Genomic DNA, 20,543 nt, shown 5'->3' on the forward strand with positions numbered 1-20,543 from the left:
GTGCCGGGCGCCGTGGAGCATAGCGCCAAGGAAGGAACAAGCTAGAATTTCACAAATCACAGCATATCAATACATGTATAGTATACATGTGTGCATAGACTGTAGTACATGAATATGAGAACGGCATAGGCTACGAGACTGATAGGTTTTCAGAGTGAAGAAGTGGCAAATACATAATTAAAATAAAAAATAGAAGAAATCGCATGGACACGAGTATCCACGACTGTAACAAGATAATAAGCAGTCAGAAAGTGCGATAACACTCGTTTCCATGTAATTTCTTCTATTTTGATAATATTTATTGGCTCAGTATCGGTCAACTCAACCTACAACGAACTCGCATATACCGAATTTCGTGATAATTATAGTGACCCATTGTTCAAATCCCAGTTTGAACCTACAGTGTAAGTACATTTCTGTTATAACAAACTTTGGCTATAAAGAACTCTTCTCCTGCACAATAGTGTTGGTTATATCAGTAGTGGTCTGTATACATACATAACTCTGAGCTTCGCTGATGAGACCAAACCAAGGTGGAAACAGCTAGCTATCCGGAGATTCAGTACCTGTACATAGAAATTAGCAATGTACTTACATCGATCAGTTCGCTGGGCAGCAACGGCCGCATCGTACCGAAGTCCAGTTGCAGATTCTAGGACAGGGGAGACACACACAAACCCTAACACACATGAGAACACGAGGTGCATGTGGACTGCAGCCTCATCCCAACATGTACATTGAAGCAGTCGTTCTACGCTATCAGCACAGGGGTTAATAGTTGGCTCAGCATCCTACACACCGCCACAGGGATAAAACAAAACAATGTCACGGTTCGCGTCTAGACGCCGAGTTTTCCGCATCCGTAGGACACCACTGCCCTTTGAGGATCAAGGTGCAGATGCAGCTCCTAAAGCGGTGCGAGGTGAGTAGATCAGCTCACCAGCAAGTGGTCGCATCCAGTGAATGTAACGCTATAACTTATGCCAGCCCAAACGTTTGTCCAAGTCCAGCGACAGAGAGAACTAGGAAACAATGCATTACTTGTGCTGTGTACGTGCTGCTTATTGTTTTCACGGGAGGGTGGAGAAAGCCATCAGCAAGCCAAGAAGAAGCAAGTCAACAAAGAGAATTATAAAAGTATTGATGAAGAAAGGAAAAGGACAAAATGTTACGAGTTATGACAAACTGTCCACCAACGTAACCAGATCTTATACAGTCAGCGAGTGCGACAAAATGGCACAAAACTGACAAGGAGTACTGAGACATTCGGCGGGTTTTCCTTTCTTCATCATAACTATATTGGCTCACCATCCGAGATAAAAGTATTCCCCTGGATATATGCGGAGTCTTCAAATCATTATCATTCCCATTGCTGAAGATCTGGATCTGTGTTCTAATGTTGGTTATCCTACTAGTATGCAGGGACGGGTCCAAGGGTGTGTGGGGGTCCGGGGTTCCGGGGAATCCCCTAAATTTCGTAAATGTACTACTGGCAACCATATGCATGTCCATGTACATGTATCAGCTATTCAGTTGTGGCTATACTGGAATCCCCCTGTAGAGATCTCTGGATCCACCCCTGGACTAACGGTATGTGACATAAGCTCTTAGTCAGGATACTGCGCAACACGTTATTTTCGGTGTAACTTCAATTTCGGTAATTTCAGTAGAGAAACCAGGCACCTAAATCTAGATAACACCTAAATGGCACTAGAGTATGCACTGCACGTGCAGGGAATGTTGGTCACCTAATTCTACATTACACCTGAAGCCTGGCAGGTCCCTGACACTGAAATTTCACTATTACATCACGTTATACAGTAGAGTGTTGTTCACCTCTCTGATGTGTTCTGGCATGGACTCCTGCAGAGCAATCAGTTCTTGGTTGTTACACATGCCTGCACAGTGCATACAGCGAGATACACACAATACAAAGATGACCACAATGACGGCGACCATACCACCAACAGCAAGAGCAACACAATATTGTGTACATTGGAAACTCAATCCGACATGTGCCCCGAAAGGTTTTAGTAAGAGGTCGACGAAGTGGAAGCGGTCAAATAGATTTTCAGATTCTACAATCGGCTGAGACGTGTTTCTTGAACGAACTATTTCTCAGTCAGTCCCTGTAGCTGCAGTGAGCAAGTAATCATGGCAACCCGCCGCGCGTGGAACGGACTCATTACGAATTCTTGCGTCTAGATGGAATTTTCAATAGCTCGATCAGTGCGTTGAGTGCGCAGGTACCAGGTTGCTTCAAAAGCTATATTTTCACACGCGTCACGCACGTGAACAACCCCGCGGCCGGCCGGCCTTCTCATGTTGCCCGCCGTGCGAAACCTCTCTAGTAGCACTGGAGCGGCGACTTCTGGAGCTTTGGTTTGAGGCAAAAACCAGGTACGAGACGACTATGAAGAAGAATACCAGCTTCCAGTTCCAACAGGCCAGGGTGACCAGCATGCAGGCCATGCGCCATGTACGTGTCCATGCACTTCAAGAACTGCGTACCATGTACATGTACCAGGCCGGGGAGTCGTACATTTTTTTTACAAGTGAAGCAGCAGGGGGGGGGGGGGGGGGGGTGAATGCACTAATTTATTGGGAGCCGCCCCGAGCCCTGCCGCCAGTCCTTGTTCAGCTCTTCGAGCAGAAATCTCAAGCCAAATGGTCCTTGCGTAAATAAAGAATTGGCAAAATTTCAGGTACGCAAACTCGACCTCACGTACACAAAGCGGTGGAACAACAAGCAAAAAGGAGCCCCAGAGGGCGGCCAATCCCCCTCGCCGTCCGTGGGGGTCCCACATAAAGAGAAGGAAAAGCACCCAGCAGAAAAATCTGCTCAAGCCAAATGGCCCTCGCGAACAAATGGCTAAATAAAAAGAATGTACAGCGCAAAATAGACGATTTTGCTCCCCAAGAGAGGGCACCATACCGTATACGCGTCTCCTGGTGTCTACCAAGGCTTCTGTTGGCCAGCACTTAGCAGTTAGCTACATTGTAGCTGTACAATCGAGCTTTTGCGTGGGATGTGATCGATGAGAAACACTTATGCATGGCTGCACTGGTGTGCTGGTCCGACATGCTATGCTGCGCGCTTCGATAAAAGCTGTCCGTTAGCGCTAGCTGTAGATGCTGGATGTACCTACGTACGTGCGAGGCATGCGTGGCACCGCGGCCGAGTGTCAAAATGGCGGCCACGAGAAGAAGGGATAAAAGATGCTCTCCACTGCCGCAGGATTTTGTTTGCTGTAGTCTTTACCGATAATCACACATGGATCTATTGGATGCATACGATAGCGACGATAGCGACAGCAGTATCGAGCCGCCATCGAAACGGAAGAAGACTGGGGACTTCGAGGCTGTGTGGGGTGAATTGCGAGCTCAGAAGGCTGAGATCGACAACTTGAAGGCTGAATCGCAAGCTCAGAAGGCTGAATCGCAGGCTCAGATCAACAACTTGAAAGGTGAGACTGACAAATTGCAATTCGAAATTGCCACAGTAAAAAATATCCTGTGCAGCGTGTGCCAAAGGACGTTACTCGAAATGTTGCTGAAAGACCTAGGAGCAGTATGTATCGCTCTACTGCTTCCACTATACGCAATGATCTACTGTACTCTCATCTTCCATGTCGCTTCCTCCTTCATCATTCTTGTTTCACTCTCAGCCAGCTGTCGCCACTGCATCTATAGCTATAGCTTGGAACTGTCTAATCCATTGCTTCTTGTCTATATCATCATTCACTAATCCGATACGCTGCTTGGTTTTGCGGCTCCCCGTTATCAGACTGGATGCCACATAATGTACATGTTGATTTGTCATTTGATCTAGAATACTCTTCTTCGCCGTTTCCACGCACACCCGCTCCTAGTCGTTGTTTTACTGAATATGTGATCACAGTCATTTTGGGATGTCTCGATTATACTTAGACTTCGTAGTTTTTGACTTTGACTCATCTCTCTCTCATGTACCTGGACCAGCAGTCGGAACGACAGCAGCACCCGCTGGGACAGCAACGACGGCTCAGCCCGCCGAATGGCGCGACAAGGGAAAAAAGATCCTTTCCTGGGACGAGCACGCAGCGTACTTGCCTGAGCCCACCCACTGGAGCTGTAGCTTCCAGTTCCAACAGAACCACAGGACTTTGCCATCATTGAGCGTCGGCAAACAACCCTGACTGTGTCTTGGTCCCCAGCACTGGAGGCAAACAGTAAGATGAAGCTTTGTCACGCTATTTCCTCTGTGCTCTTCTACACTTACACACATTGTTACGGTGATTAGCTCTAAGTTAGCCACCGTCAATAAGAGAATCCTGGCAAGGTGCAAGTGACGGCAGGTAGTTTGGACTGAGACTTAGGGCAGGCCTTACATCAGTAGTAAGCATAGTGATGGTCCGTCCCTCAGTGAGGCGGAGGGTTTAGAGCGAAAAACGTCAGATAGCAGTTCACGTCAGAGTGCCACGGATGCTGGTGAGACTACTTACACATCACAGTGAATCAATCTACAAAGTACAATGCTGCAAGCTCAGCCGCTGGATGCTGCTAGCAAGCTGCAGGAGAACCAGCATACGTACGTAGCTAAGCAACAATTCAAAGGCCATGCTGTCCTTCCAGGGGCTGAATTTATCAAGGGTATGCTCTTGGTTCCGCATTCTTGGAGTTACCGGTATGTAAAGTACTTCCTACTCTTCACAGCAATGCAATTCACAGCAAGTCACAGCAAGTCTTCACAGTATTTGTATGTTGTCACCATACATGTAGGATCAAGTCATCTGTTGTTCTGACTAGTGTGTCACGGCTCTACCTTCCCGGTATCGAGCTCTCTTGGATTTCTGCTGGAATTCACAACAGTGTAGGTCCATACGTACGTATGCACTGGGTCTTCCTTTGTTATTCATATTTTCACTCTGGCGATGATGGGCCAGGCCAGAACACTGGGTGGAATGCAAAGCTATTCGCAGTGAAGAGACGATCGTTTCAGAGTTGCAGAAGTGAAGAGCTATATTTCCTTACAAAAGAAAGTACAGTTCGCACAAAGAGGCGTTTCGAAGAAAGGAGTTTTAACCCTTTCGGTGCTAATGACGTCTATAGACGTCATGCGTGCTGTACGCCAAACGACTAATGACATCCATAGACGTCATGAGATTGGCGCAGTACATCGCAGTGCATAGATCAGTGTACAAACTCGCAACTTCTATTGGGACAATCGATACACCGTTGGAAAGGCATTGAGCTCAGCTTTCCAGCGATATAAAGTTCTTCGCGATAGGAGAAAGATTGACGGAGCGGCGATGGAGTGAACACGGAATTCACGGCACTGAGCGATCATGAATGCTTTTGTTCATGCACTAGTATTCTGTTGCGTGCCAGTGGATTTCCCTTCGGCACAGCACATGCACAATGGACACCAGCGGAAGCATGTGGATCTCAGCTTTGCAGTGCAGTTTGAATCGTGAAAATTTGCAGAACTAAAGAAAGAAACCGAAAAAAGTGAGATTCCTGTGCCTTTCCGAGGCATCGTGAGGTAGTTTCAAGAGGACGTAGAAGTTACTGCTTTCACACCATTGCGACAAAGCAATCACTTTTTCACCATTGCAGTTGCACCCCTGTTGCTATTGTACTTCGAAGTAGTTATTCGTAACCTCCAATCAGGACTTTGTAGCTTTGAGCACATATAAGTATAGAATAAACACCGATGTCGTAGTGTTTATGGGAATACAGATGTTGCCTGATGATTGCGAGAGCATGAATTTGAAGTCGCAGCAAACAAGCCTTGATTGTCCTTGTTGTTCTGTTCTGTATTACGCTCTGCCTCCGCCATGGTGTTGAGCACTGTCAGCACACTGGGTGCATCCTCCGGTGTTTATGGGAATATAAACACTGTCTATAATATGGTATTATGTTGGCATCATTTGTTCTACTTATGTTAAAGTTTGCACATCCGCGTTTCACCGGCTTACGATGCTGAGAAACACAACCAGGTGTTTAGAGAAAAGTTTCACTCGTGCCAGGCCATTGCCATGCCTGATTATACCAGGGTGGCAGATGCAGCACCATAAACGGTGAGGGTGAAGTGGTAGGTCTCACGACCAATGTCCGATAAGGGCGCGTTCAGACTACCGTGAATCCCGTCAAACCGTGAAGGACATTGGCACTACCGATGACTAACGTCACCGGTACATAAGTTTTGCAGCTCTCACCGCGGCACCCCTTTTCCCAGCCTGAGCATTTTATTGCCGGAAACGTTTTACTACCGCAGCAGCCGCGGCAATATAACTTTTCCGCCGGTAACGTGCCAGTAACGTCACGTGATCAACTTGGAAACTTCCCAATTAGTCACTTTTTATCGGTAGTCTGAATGCGCCCTAAGGGGTGAACATCGATAGGTTTGTTGTTGCCTTCCTTACCCATGAAAATGTGATCGTTCGGGTCAACAGTGATAGTCTCGGCGTCTCCATCATCGCCATGGTCACTGGCCAGGTAGGATAGCTTGGACAGAGATAGCAGCGTCTGTAACAAGACAACCAAGCGTGCACACACACAGATACACACACACACGTACACACACGCACACACACGCATACCATGACAGAGCCAAGCTGCATACTCAGACCCTGAAGCAAGCAGCAGTTTCCAGCGGTGGAACCTCTCCTGTCTACATACAGTCTACAATATCAATAACCAACATTAACTGGTCACAATCACAAAGAACAGAGAGAAATACAGCTATACCTTTCAGTACGAAATACTCCAGAGATAGCACATACTATGGACTCAACGTAAGCCGACACTCCACTGCACTAAGAGCGCTCCCGATTATAACGAGAAACTCGATGTTGCAACACAGCTTCCTCTCCCTCTCCACTGCATACTGTGGACATGCAAAGTATGCAGACCTATTAGTTTCACGACCCTTCTTTACAAACTTTTCAAATAGTCCGCAAAGTAACAATGCAAATCCTACACCAGTCATTTTGACCAGGACCTTGGACATAGTAGAGCACCCCAGCTATACAGCACAGATTTTCACAGACCCCTTGGACGGGTGCCCTGCAGAAATGTTTCCGTACCTTCTTCTTGGACAGGTATACCGTCTCGTCATCGGCCAAATCACGGAGTGTTGAGTAAGCCTGGGGAGAAAACAAGAACATGGAACAAAAAGTCAAAAAAAGAGAGAATGAACTGGGACACTACACTTTTTGCAGAATTTATATTTTGTATTTCAATCAACCCCACCTATCATATGCATTTTAGTTTTGCGAATCAGGAAGCTTTCCAGTGAGGATTTCTTTCATAGAATTTTTGTGTGTACAAACAGCACTTTAGAAGACCGTCAAAGCCAGATAAGATATGCAAAGCACTGACTACTTTCATGAAAATCCTGTTGCCCTAAACATTTCCATCTGCCAGATATATGTCAAATATGATCCCAGTTTAGTAATACAGCCAAAGCCAGACGAGATGTGAAATGAAAGGACACCCTCGCATCATTCTAGGTCTAGGTGTAGACCCATAAAGGAAGAGAACGTCTGTCAGCGCCAGTTGCATGCTAAGAGGACAGGTCGTAACGAGAAAATAAGGGAACCCGATCCGCAGATAAAATTTAAAATTCTCATGCTACCAGGTAGGGGAGGAGGAAAGGACAGGGATTGTAAGGCCAACGGACCTAAAACCCAAGACACATCATACGTACGGTATTGAAGTCTCCTTGTCCCAAGCAGTGAAGCCATTTCAGCTTCGTGTGTGGCTCCAGGAACGCCGTTAGTTTCTGATGCAGAGCTGCGGGTTGGCTGAGCAACTTGGCGAGTTTGCCTGAAAACAAACAAAGAACACACACACACACACACACACACACACAGACACACACAGACACACACAGACACACGCCAAAGTTCAGTTATTAGTGAAACCGGATCCTACCTTCATCTCCACTTAGTCCAACCAGGTGAATCCTGGAGAACAACACAGCAGCATCTTTGCTACATAGCGGAGGGCATTCATCTGGGCTGGACGCATCAGGCAATCTTGGACATCCTCAGTTACAACAGTGAACTTGCTGAATGAAGTCAAGAATTCCACTGCAGCTTTTTTATACTGATAGAAGCGGCGGGAAAACTGCGCTAAAGCACGCTCAGCGTACACACACACACACACACACACACCCAGCACAGGTGATAACTGTCCAGTCAATGCCTGTTCAGCGTACACACACACACTCCCACCACAGGTGATTACTGTTCACAGTCACAGCCCGCCACAGCATCATCATTCTCAATCTCACGCTGCCACCAGCTTGCGCTTTGTCGATGCAGGGGGTGGGTGACAACTGGCTGGGTGGTACACCGCGGTCACACTAGTTTCATACAGTTTCACACCAGCTTCACACGACTTTCACACCAGCTTCACACGAGTTTCCCATCAGTTTCCCATCAGTTTCACACGACTTTCACACGACTTTCACACGATTTTCACACCAGTTTTACACCAGTTTCACACCAGTATAACACCTGGTTGCTTGGTACTACTGTCAGTTTTCCAAACAATGTGACATGTACACTGGACAGTAATGCATACGTGTACAGCACACATACCGTAGAATCCCGCGTATAAGCCCAGGGTTTGTTCGAACATCACAAAGCTTCATCGTACAAGCCCATGGGCCTAGGTCATACCAAGAGTCCATAAATTATGGACTCTTGGCCATACCATGTATGTAGTACAGCACATTATAGTTTTTTTTCGTACATTTCAGCACAATCATCGGTTGTTTTTGTTTGCACAGTGGTTTTCAGCAGTGTACTTCTCACTTCCTTGATACTTTACAATAGCACAACATGGTGTCGGCGTATAAGCCCATGCCCACGTATAAGCCCACCGAAATGTCCTTGTGAAACAGATAAGCCTATTGTACAGTGTTGAGCCTAGGCTAGGGATTGAGTTCATTTTTGCCTCCCGGGTGCAATGCTTGAGTGCGTTTCTTTCTTTGAATCATTATTTTATGCGGTCAATAAAAACACGCTTCCAAAAATATTGTACAGTGATATCTTTTTAGAAAGTGTCCACGTCTCCACACTGTGCTCTTGGCCCACATTCACCACACCATAGCGAGGAAGTTCATTCTTGGATAGATGTTGCATATCCTACAGACAGCTGTTTCGCTCACTGAGAGCTCCTCAATGTGCAGTAGGTATCCATGACTGCAGTTTGGGTGCAATAAGTGCACCATGTTGCACTTGCATACCGTACACGGTTCATGTACTGCACTGCATCGTACGGACTTTGCGCGCTCGACTATAGCCCCGGGCTTTTATACGAGACGGAGCTTTATTATTTTGATTCCCTCTGACAGACGGGCTCTATTCGAGGGGGGGGGGGGGGGGGGCTTGTATTCGAGCGCGTACGGTAATCGTGGTTCTACTGTACAGTGAGTAAGAAACGCACACACACACACACACACTCACCTTGATCTAGATAGTACTTGAACACGTATTCAGCAAATCCCTGCACAGAAACAAAAGATACAAGCACACACACACACACATGCACACACACGCACACACAGACACGCACACACGGCATAGGCGCGTGAGGTCCCCAGACTCCCCACGCTTACTAGCAGGCCAAGACGACAATACCTGTGCAATCCCCTAGCCTGCTCACAAGCCCTGGTACTGCATACAGTAAGCTGCTCACACGTCACTCACCTGCTCAGCAAACTTGCACATATAGGACATCAGATGGTCGTCACCTCCACCACCGCTGCCCGACGATGACTCATCCAGGGAGATGAGTGCTGCAAAATCACCGTAGCGCTCTGCTAGCTGACGAGCTGTTTCACGCTGGCCATGGTCCACTATAGATAAGCACAAACAAGCCACATTCAAACTCCTCCATGCTATCGGGGCCTGGGGTGTAAGGAGGCGAAGCATGCTTCGAACGAGAATGTGGGTAATTGGAATGAACAGCATGTGAATCTTGAACAGCAAACTCTGATGAGTATTTGTAACACACACACACACACACACACACACACACACACACACACACACACACACACACACACACACACACACACACACACACACACACACACACACACACACACACACACACACACACACACACACACACACACACACACACACACACACACACACACACACACACACACACACACACACACACACACACACACACACACACACACACACACATAAACGTACAGATGTACAAGAGCAACACATTGAACAAAACTCACGGAATGGCTGTATTATCTGTCGCCTTGCACTTTCCATATCACCTTGCAGCTCCTCTAAACGTGCTGCGCTGACATTCACTGACCTACAAAAGACAAACACAAGAACAAACATGTTCACACATACACGTGCACACACTTGTACACATAGCCCTTTGGCTGAGGTTGGTTTGTGTAACAAAAACTTACAAAATCACTCATTACTGTATTTTCCGGAGTGTGTTAGCCGCACCCCTCTGCACACCATACATGCACCATATCCATGGAACGCTGCAGCGCTGGTCGAACCACATCCAGCATTCAGAGTCTAAGCCGCAGAGGCGAGTTTCGAGTTTTTTTTCTTAAAGCGTTTCGAAGTGCGGCTAACGTTCCAGGAAATACGGTACACCTACGGACCCCCCCCCCCCCCCCAAGTTGACAACAACAGCAGTGACATTGGCATGCTGGTCTTACTTAGCTGAGAGCAACTGAATGCGGAATCCGTCCAGGATGTTGTCGGCCAGTCGACTCAGCTGGGCGAAGAGATCCTGTTGCACCTGGACCGACATACAGCCATATGTACACATACAGAGTATAAGCAAAGCCTCAACGACAATGAAAACACCCACACGGACGCCCATATTGGTGGAAATAGCAGTAACTGTTGCAGCAGCATAGAAAGAGAGAGAGAGTTAGAGAGAGAGAGAGAGAGAGAGAGAGAGAGAGAGAGAGAGAGAGAGAGAGAGAGAGAGAGAGAGAGAGAGAGTGAGAGAGAAAGAGTGAGTGAGAGAGAGTGAGAGAGTGTGAGAGTGAGTGAGTGAGAGAGAGAGAGAAAACGAGAGAGAAAGAGAGAGAGAGAGAGAGAGAGAGAGAGAGAGAGAGAGAGAGAGAGAGAGAGAGAGAGAGAGAGAGAGAGAGAGAGAGAAGAGAGAGAGAGAGAGGCAGGCGAGTTCCAGAACAGTTTCCTAACAGCGTGAAAAGATGAAGCCAAGATGGTTTCAGCCTTGGCACAAAGTTTGCTGCATTCACCGAATTAGAATGACTTTGACACGTTGACTTGAGCCAATTCTAAATTCTTTGTTTTGCACTAGATTTCAATGCGATCAGTCCGGCACGAATCACTCCGAGGTCTGCTGATGAGACCTAACAACTAAGTAACAAGATTGGCACAGCTACTAGCCGTACGGATATAGAGTGACAGCGAGACACTACATGACTGGACTTACAGCTGAGCGACTTGCAGCCGGAATAGCCCTCTCCACAACCAGTGTAAACTACATGCATACATGTATAGAATACACACACACACACACATACATACATACATACACACACACACACATTTGTACATACATACACACACACACACATACACACACACACACACACACACACGCACGCAAACATACAACATGCACGAACAGACATGGATACACACGCACGCACACACAGAGGCAAACATATGCGCATGCACGCACATAAGGACACAACATGGACACGGATACATGCAGGTTCAGACGCACAGACACACAGACAGTGGTGTACACACAGACAAAATCGCAGATTCCCAATACAACCTAGTCAGGTACTGTACTGGGCGCTACCGAGGGGCAGGGAATACGGCATATTGATACGAACAGTAAACAAAGGGAAAGCAAATTGCGAGAAAAGACACAATACGGCATATGCATGCATGTGCATCCATCCTAACAGGCTTGTACACTTACAAAGTCGCGCGCAAACATGCACAAACAGACAAACTCTATCACCTACCAGTCGAAGAAGAGAGGCACGGGCACCTGCATTACCAGACGATGCTGCAAACCATGCGGAAATAAAACACACACATGTATGATTGCATGTACTGAAGCTGCGGACAGAACTGTTTCGTCCTTTGTGGACTCCTTTGTATGTATTATACATATTTCCGGGTATATGTATGTGTATGTAACCATGCACGCACACTGGTCTTGGACAAGACACTTGCATTGAAAAGACAACATCTAGGGCTGATGAGTTCAGACATGTCTGTGAATGCTAAATATTTCCTTCCAAACCACAACGGAAAGTTTACTTGAAAAAAAGACAGAAAAGTCAAGTGCACGCGCAACACGTCGCCAATGTGTTGACCGTGATTCTAGTGTGCAACAACATCGTGAAATGCATGAATATAAAGAAGCGTCAGAACATAGCAGACTCAGCAAAGGATGTTCAGGTTCATTGAAACACCAAGATTCACCAAGTTCCACATCAGCTGTGTGATTATTGCCTCGCGGCATGAAACTCTGAGCTACAACAAACCTGAACGTCCTCCGCTGAGTCTGCTATGTACTAAGCTCTGTCTTTGACATTGAGCACTCTCTGCAGCTGCTCGGTGATCAACGGAATTGCAAACAAGTGTAGGAAAGAGTCTTGCTTTACAGTAAATTATTGGTAGTTGTTGGTGTTGGTGTGGGATAGTTATTGTTGGTATTGGCACAGGCTAGTTGTTGGTGTTAATGTTGGTGTGGACTAGTTCAGTGGTTGGTATTGGTATTGGTGTTGGCTAGTTGCATGGTACCTACCTGTCCATGGTAAGTATTCAGACTGGTTACCACGCTGTAACACACTGGGGGAAAACACTACGTATGTCTTCACCCTCTGCTGGTGGGCTGAGGATAGGAACGCCTGCATGGGTAGTAAGTACAGTAGAGAGAGAGAGAGAGAGAGAGAGAGAGAGAGAGAGAGAGAGAGATGAGAGAGAGAGAGAGAGAGAGAGAGAGAGAGAGAGAGAGAGAGAGAGAGAGAGAGAGAGAGAAAAATAGATGGACAGGAGTAGAGAGGGGAAAGTGAGCCACCAAAAAAACAGTATCACGACCGTTTCACCCCAAGTTTTCATACGCTACTGTAGCACATATCAGATATGCACTACAGGAGCTACTTGGTATCATGATGTGATATCAGATATGCACTACAGGAGCTACTTGGTATCATGATGTGTGCGCTGAGCACTACAGTACCCGCACTACTTCGAGAATACCGTCAAATCGTGCTCAAAGGAATGTTCAGCCCAGGAGGTTAGAGCAGTGCCCGAGAATAACTACAAAGAGAGCAACTGGTTTCGAAGGGTTGCTTCTTAGTGAGGTTTTACTGCATCCGAACTTCACCGCAGGTGCTCCGACATCAAACATCAAACACAGGCACTCGCGCACGACTAGAACACACTTACGAACATACGGTAGACACTCGTGAATGACCATAACACACTAACCTCTACGATGGTGTTTGTCGTCAGGAAGAGCTCCGTGTCTTGCTCCGCAGAGTTGCTGCCGCCCGCCGACGAAACGGAGGCAGCCAGCTGCTGACGTAGACACTCTACCAGCGAGGCGATGATGTCAGAGATGTGCTCCACCTGCAAGGTGGCGGCGACAACAGCAGAAATAGAAATTCAGTCAGGGACGTCGGTGGTAGGTACTACTGTCGGTAAAAGAGCTGACCACTAACATGGTGATCAGGGGTTTTCTCTTAGTCCTGACCTTTCCAACAAGCCCAGGATGATGAAAATCCATCAAGGTGAACTGAAATGAGAATAAATTTCATTTGGAGCTGTGCGGTCAAACTCCACCAGGAGAAATCGGAGAAAGGGGCCCAGCATGCAAAGGGTTAAGTGGTGCTTAGACAACAACGCGCGCGTGCGTGTTTCTACTTTTCTAGACAGGTAAATTGGTGGTCAGTGACAAGCCCGTGCCCGACCGTGCGTCTCTCTACACTAGCCTGACACCCGACCCTACTACCCTCCCCCACCACCACCATATCAACAACTGCACACCTATCAGCCCCTGGACAGTAGCAGTACCTGGTGGTAAAACTTGTGATGTGGTGACGTGGTAGCCGAGCCGGCACTCTCGCGTTGAGACAGTGCATGCTCCACGGCCTGGTCTAAGACTCCCGGGTGCCTGCAAACGATCAACAGCACGCAGACACACGAACACACGAACACACACACACACACACACACACGAACACACACACACACACACACACACACACACACACAGCAGCAGCAACACCACCAGTAATCAACAGCAACCCGTTAGAAGACCAGATCCACTACCAGTCGCAGAGCAGAGCACAACCAGGCAGCAGCCAGTGAGAGATCAGTTGCACTACTCGCCTATAGCGAGTAAAGTACCATCGGGTGCTGAAGAACTGGAGGGGGGGGGGGGGGGGGGGCAGCCTCGCAATCTAGGCCCTTTTATTTTCATGTACAGTCTATACACAGTGGTGTCACTATGTATATAACGACATGCTGCGCTTGGTGAAATTCTAGCCTGTTCGTTCTTCGGCAGTTGCACATTCTGGGGGGGGGGGGGGGGGGGAGAGAGAGAGTTATGGACTAATAGGCTATTCAGACTACGGCCAACTGTGCCCACGTTTCTACGATTCAGACATGTTCGATCAGCGATTGTGAAGAATCATTTGAAACACGACTGCATCACCATGGAAACTCAAGTTCAGATGTGATTTTGGCCGTAGTCTGAATCGCCTATAACTGACTACACAGAAATACAACCCAGCAGCAGACAACACTCACTTGCAGTGGTGAGACACGAGAGCTGCGGCCGCTGCTACTTTCTCACTGTGCTCGCCGAGTACTAGCTCCGTGGCAACCAGCTGGTCACCGTTGGCAACAACGCCCAGCTACAGAGACACACAACATATGCACACACACACACACACACACACACACACACACACACACACACACACATACACACTCAGAGTCACCAGAGGATGCACCCAGTGTACTGACAGTGCTCAACACGGCGGAGGTAGAGCGTATTGCAATAACTACACGGATCAACAATGGACAGGGCAAGTTTGTCGCCACTCTATGCTGACGCAATCATCAGGCAACATAACGATGCTATTGATACCCGCATGGCCAGTAGCATCCTCATGTTGCCTGATGATTGCGTAAGCATGAAACTCAGAGTAGCGACGGTGAAGCATAGGCTCAGCAAAATCCAGATTTCTACAGTTGAGCAGTGCTTGCTGACATTGGTTTGAAGAGTGGCAAAAAAAGGGTGACTGCCACTACGTGCAAGGCTATTGTGCGTCGTCGAATGGGCAATTTCCACAATATTCCAGTGAGTTGTTCAGCAGAAACTTTACGAAATCAACTGTACACACCATCGCACCGTATGGGACACACACACACACACACACACACATACGTACACACACACACACGTACACACACACACACACGTTCACACACACACATACAGAGTTACAAACCTTGTCCCACCACTCCATGGCAATGACAAACTGCAAGAACATGTCGTGGACATTCTGTGTGTTGTTCAAGTCCTGCTGAGCCGAGAGCAATGATGCCGTGGACAGCGGATCTAGCAACAAATACACAGCACCACAGCCGTCAGTCAGTATACAGACGGGCAAACAGGCAGACAGACACACACACACGTGCGCACGCACACACATACGCACACAATGAAACACCCAACATAGCAACCCAAAATAGACTAGACACTGGAGATAAGGGACATCAGGGCATACTGCATTCACATGTGAGTAAATACACAAACGTGTGTGAACTGGTAAACACGTCACTGGGTTTCAGTGGTGCCAGCAACGGCAGAAAAGCAGCACCGGACATACTTGCTGTCATCGCGGTGCGCTCGGCCCATCTTGGATCGTTAACACCACGATCATTGATGAGCTCACAGCTGAGCTGTATCAGAGCACGATCCAGCTCTGCCGTGACGGTCGGGAACAGACACTGGCATGCCGCCTTGCATTGATTCTGTTGTGAGTGTGTGAGTGTGGAGAGAGAGAGAGAGAGAGAGAGAGAGAGAGAGAGAGAGAGAGAGAGAGAGAGAGAGAGAGAGAGAGAGAAGGAACAGATGAAAGACACAGTGGGTCAGTAAAACACACAAGTACTTTGCGGATCATGGTGCTATAAACACGAACGGCACAACATACAGCTGACATACATTACACATACCCACAAATTTCTACGTACAGCTAAAGGCGCAGAATAATAACCTCGGGTGTAACAACAACTCGTGAATAACGACACCATCTTCAACACCATGCAACCACTTTACAATACAATACTTTTCTCATGGTCGACTGTCCAGCTCCAGGTAGTGGCTTTCACCACTCAAAACGTACATGAAACTAAGAGAATGTGAAAGACATGGAATCAAAACGATCCAGATTCCTAGCTATGATCAGGTGGCACGTCTGAACAAGACAGTGAGAATATGTTGATTAATGTTATCAAGAGTAGATGAACAAGAGTGTGCAACTTCGCATCTCTCCTGCACAAACATGCAGGGTTCTAGCCAAAGGGGGGTAGGGGGGCGCAGCGCCCCCTACTCCGTTTGTGCGCCCCCCTGTGAAAAAGTGCCGCCCCCTACTTATTTTCCGATTTTTGTGTTTTTTCACGCCATTCAACGAAAATACAGTCGATAGTCACTACTAAGGGTTCATAAAGGCACATTTGTGAGGAGTGAAGCCGGGGTTCACTCTGTATGTTACATTTCGCATGGCAAGACAATTTTGGACAATGGAAAAAATGGGTCATGGGGTAACTTTTTCCCATGCCCGCCCCCCCCCCCCCCCCCCCCTACTATATTGACCTGGCTAGAACCTTGACATGATAATACATCGCAAACATTTGGCAGTTTACAGTAACGTGTTGATGCTTACCTGGCTCTCAGACTGGCAGAAGGTCAGGAAGGCGCTACGCAGCTGCATGTAGCGATCTCCACCGCCGCCGCCACCGCTAACGCCAGCACTGCCGCCGCCAGTGGCAAAGCTGCTGCTGGCGACGGCGTTACGAGACAGCTCACTGCTCGGCGGTACGGACACCACAGTGCCTGACGATGCCTGCATGACCACAACAATGGCCGCAGCGACAAGCAGAAAGCAGGAACATAAAACACACATTTCCAAACTGAAGTTACTTTTTTCACTTCACCTCCAATCCGCAACACACGAACAGTCCTTGGGTACACCACGTACAGTGATTGTTTCCAAATGTTCACCCAGGAGGACATCACCACGGATAAAGGAGAAGATACAAAGATGGCTAATATAAGACAGTCCAGAGACAGAATTCCCTGTACTGTCTTGAAGTAACGTCACTCAGAATAACCCTGGCCATGACACATGTGCCAGTGTTAACAACAAATTCCAGGGCAGTGTCAACACATCGCTCTGCGTAGAACACTACAGGAGTCGGATAACACACTGCACAGTTGTCACATGAACGCCGCTATAGCAGCAGCAGAAGCAGCAGTGGCAGCAGCAACAACAACAGCAAATAACAGTAAGAACAGGAACAGTGGCAGCAGCAGTGGCAACAGCAGCAGCAACAGAAAATGAACAAGTGGCAGGCAATGAAACCTTACCGATGAGGAGCTTTCGGCAACCGTCCGAGCACTGTCAACAGCAACACAGGAAAAAACACACACACAAAAAGACACACGCACTCAGAGTCTACCGCTTGGTGCAATCCTCAGCAGAAAAAAAGAACAGCCCCCCCCCCCCCTCCCCCCCCCCCCAACACACACACACACACACACACACAAACACGCATGCACACACACACACACACAACCAAGCATACAAAACACACAAACACACAAAACGTCTATCACCTCACCTGGCTGTGGCCTCTGGACTGGGCAGACAACTGCGATCGACAAGAACAACAAGCAGCCGAGAATCACCACCATCCACTGGACAGAAACATCATCAAACAAACAAACAAAAAAAGAACTAGGTTAAACACTATAAACAGAAAAGACCCACACTCAAGCACGCACAAGCGCGCGCATGCACGCACACGCACACACACACACACACACTTGACACACACACACACACACACACACACACACGGTCACTCACACGCTCACACAGGCGCTCACACAGACGCTCACACACATGCTCATACACATGCTCATACACACGCTCACACACACGTTCACACACACGCTCACACACACGCTCACACACACGCTCACGCTCACACACACACACTCACACACACACACGCTCACACACATGCTCACACACGCTCACACACACGCTCACACACACACACATGCTCACACACACACGCTCACACACACACATGCACACAGACGCACACACACAGACACATACCCGAGATGAACACTGACCTGCTGCCAAATCTAGGTCGAAGAGAGGCTGGACGGCATTAACAGCCTTTCCGTTTGTGCTGTTGACATCCACATGGCGATCTGCACCAGGAAAATGGCACAAAAAAACACACAATAACGGACCACACGACATGCTTATCCATTCATAGAGTGAGTGGCAAACGAGTACGCTACGAGTGCACATTGGGAATTTCGGACTCCTCAGCCAGACCCCCAATGTCTCAACATCTTAGTTCAGTGCAGTGTGGTAATTAAAAATTCCCGCTCAACGGAAAACATTATTGCACACGGGAACGGAATGACATAAAGACACAGATCCGAACGTCTTACAATAGATGGTTTCAAGTTTCAACGGACATCACGGATACAAATTTGCCCACATACGGGTTGTTTGCCTTCTATAGCCCTTCCGCATGCATATCTTGCCTTCCTGCTGTCTTCGGTAGACAAGAATTTGGACTGCGTTCGCCCTCCCAATACCAGCAACCTGATTCTGCTGCTGCTCCTCCTGTTGCTGCTGCTGCTGGTGGTGTTGCTGTTGCTCACAGGCACTGCGTTGTCTATCATCATGGAGGCCACGGATAGAAGTACATGTACATGTAGATGGACGTTTACATTTCAGTGACATCATTTTCATCAGGTTGCTGGTATTGGGAGGGCGAACGCAGTCCAAATTCTTGTCTACCGAAGACAGCAGGAAGGCAAGATATGCATGCGGAAGGGCTATAGAAGGCAAACAACCCGTATGTGGGCAAATTTGCATGTACTTCTATGACCTATAGGAATCAATGGGTGGACGAGACGAATGTCGGCAACGTACCTGCGAATGCTGACAGGAGGGTGACATCAAACGCTCCCGCCGTGGCCAGCCGCACCAGCCGTGGCCTCCATGATGATAGACAACGCAGTGCCTGTGAGCAACAGCAACACCACCAGCAGCAGCAGCAACAGGAGGAGCAGCAGCAGAAACAGCAGGAGCATCACCATCAGCAATGTGAGCAATATCAGTAGCAGCAACAGCAGCAGCATCAGCAGCATCATCATCATCATCATCAGCAGCAGCAGCAGCAGCAACAACAAGAACAAAAAGACACACCAGCTGGTAAATACCACATTGTACCACTTCACACCAGCATCACCAGGATCATACCGTAGGGCTTGGAAATGTGATGTCACAGGCAGGCCAGAGCTAAGACAACCGGACTTTCGTATCTCTCTACTTGAACCCAGTTTTAGCGTGCTTCCACAGTACACACACACTTTCACCAAAGAAGGGTGGCCGTGGGCCCAGTAGTAGTTTTGTTAGGTGAAACTATAACCACAAGGCATGTTCAATGTCATCACTACCGAGCCGGATCGGTCAGCTCATAAGAATCCGACGAACACCACTACCGGCAGCTACAATAACACCAACAATCGCAGCAGAAGCCACAACAGAAACAGCAGCAGCAGCAGTGACAACAGCAAAGGCCGCACAGTAGCTAGCAGAAGTGCCATAATCAACGGCCGTGATTACAACAAGACCAACCACCACCGCTACTGCCATCAACCGGCATAACCGCCCGATGCTAGCACCCCACACCACCCCATCCCACACCAGACACCACTATCCGACACCACTATCCGGCGCCAGCACCCAGCCACAACAAACTTACGTCGAGGCTTGAGAGCGTGATTTGGCGTGCAAGAAGAACTTTCTCCTGGCTGCCCTCTTGCATGGAGAAGCCGACTAAACACAGCAACACACACAGGCACAACAGTTGTTGATTTACAAATCACACCTTGACACGCCAGTGATGACTTTCTTACACGTGTGGTGAATAGTGGCTACACATGAAGAAATGCTCTGATTTCCGCACTGTTGACAAGGCTCACGGCTGAGCAACACAGGAGTTTTTTCTTTCTTTTTGGAGCCGTGATCGAACTTTATTTCCCACCGTGCTTGTCATGTTTGTTCGATTCAATCCCCCAAGCCTGCCAGGCACATGACTAACTGGAACACTTGTTGGCAACTTCAACAAAAGCAACATCCCAAAAATCACAACAGCGCTGTCCGTGTCAAAGGAAAGTAAATCGCTTAGTGTTTGCACATGTTTTGAAGCTGAAGAGTT

The 20,543-nt window shown here is 48.0% G+C and overlaps 1 protein-coding gene across 1 annotated transcript in view; it reads right to left on the minus strand.

Annotated features, from left to right (window-relative positions):
* Positions 1-20,543, minus strand: part of LOC135819198 (nuclear pore complex protein Nup133-like) — a 35,050-nt gene that overhangs the window by 3,283 nt on the left and 11,224 nt on the right. Inside the window, exons 12-34 of the mRNA XM_065332361.1 lie at positions 20,088-20,161; positions 19,253-19,343; positions 18,433-18,513; positions 17,910-17,985; positions 17,656-17,686; positions 16,952-17,131; positions 15,896-16,040; positions 15,515-15,624; positions 14,808-14,914; positions 14,070-14,169; positions 13,485-13,625; positions 12,799-12,901; positions 12,008-12,051; positions 11,461-11,508; positions 10,709-10,791; positions 10,259-10,341; positions 9,705-9,853; positions 9,462-9,501; positions 7,694-7,812; positions 7,071-7,130; positions 6,408-6,510; positions 1,837-1,898; positions 596-652 (exon numbers count right to left, since the gene is read on the minus strand). Of these exons, the coding sequence (XP_065188433.1) occupies positions 596-652; positions 1,837-1,898; positions 6,408-6,510; positions 7,071-7,130; positions 7,694-7,812; positions 9,462-9,501; positions 9,705-9,853; positions 10,259-10,341; positions 10,709-10,791; positions 11,461-11,508; positions 12,008-12,051; positions 12,799-12,901; positions 13,485-13,625; positions 14,070-14,169; positions 14,808-14,914; positions 15,515-15,624; positions 15,896-16,040; positions 16,952-17,131; positions 17,656-17,686; positions 17,910-17,985; positions 18,433-18,513; positions 19,253-19,343; positions 20,088-20,161 (2,087 nt within the window). The remainder of the gene's footprint in view (positions 1-595; positions 653-1,836; positions 1,899-6,407; positions 6,511-7,070; positions 7,131-7,693; positions 7,813-9,461; positions 9,502-9,704; positions 9,854-10,258; positions 10,342-10,708; positions 10,792-11,460; positions 11,509-12,007; positions 12,052-12,798; positions 12,902-13,484; positions 13,626-14,069; positions 14,170-14,807; positions 14,915-15,514; positions 15,625-15,895; positions 16,041-16,951; positions 17,132-17,655; positions 17,687-17,909; positions 17,986-18,432; positions 18,514-19,252; positions 19,344-20,087; positions 20,162-20,543) is intronic.

The sequence above is a fragment of the Sycon ciliatum genome, chromosome 6 (genome assembly GCF_964019385.1).
Source record: "Sycon ciliatum chromosome 6, ocSycCili1.1, whole genome shotgun sequence".
Lineage (NCBI taxonomy): Eukaryota > Metazoa > Porifera > Calcarea > Leucosolenida > Sycettidae > Sycon > Sycon ciliatum.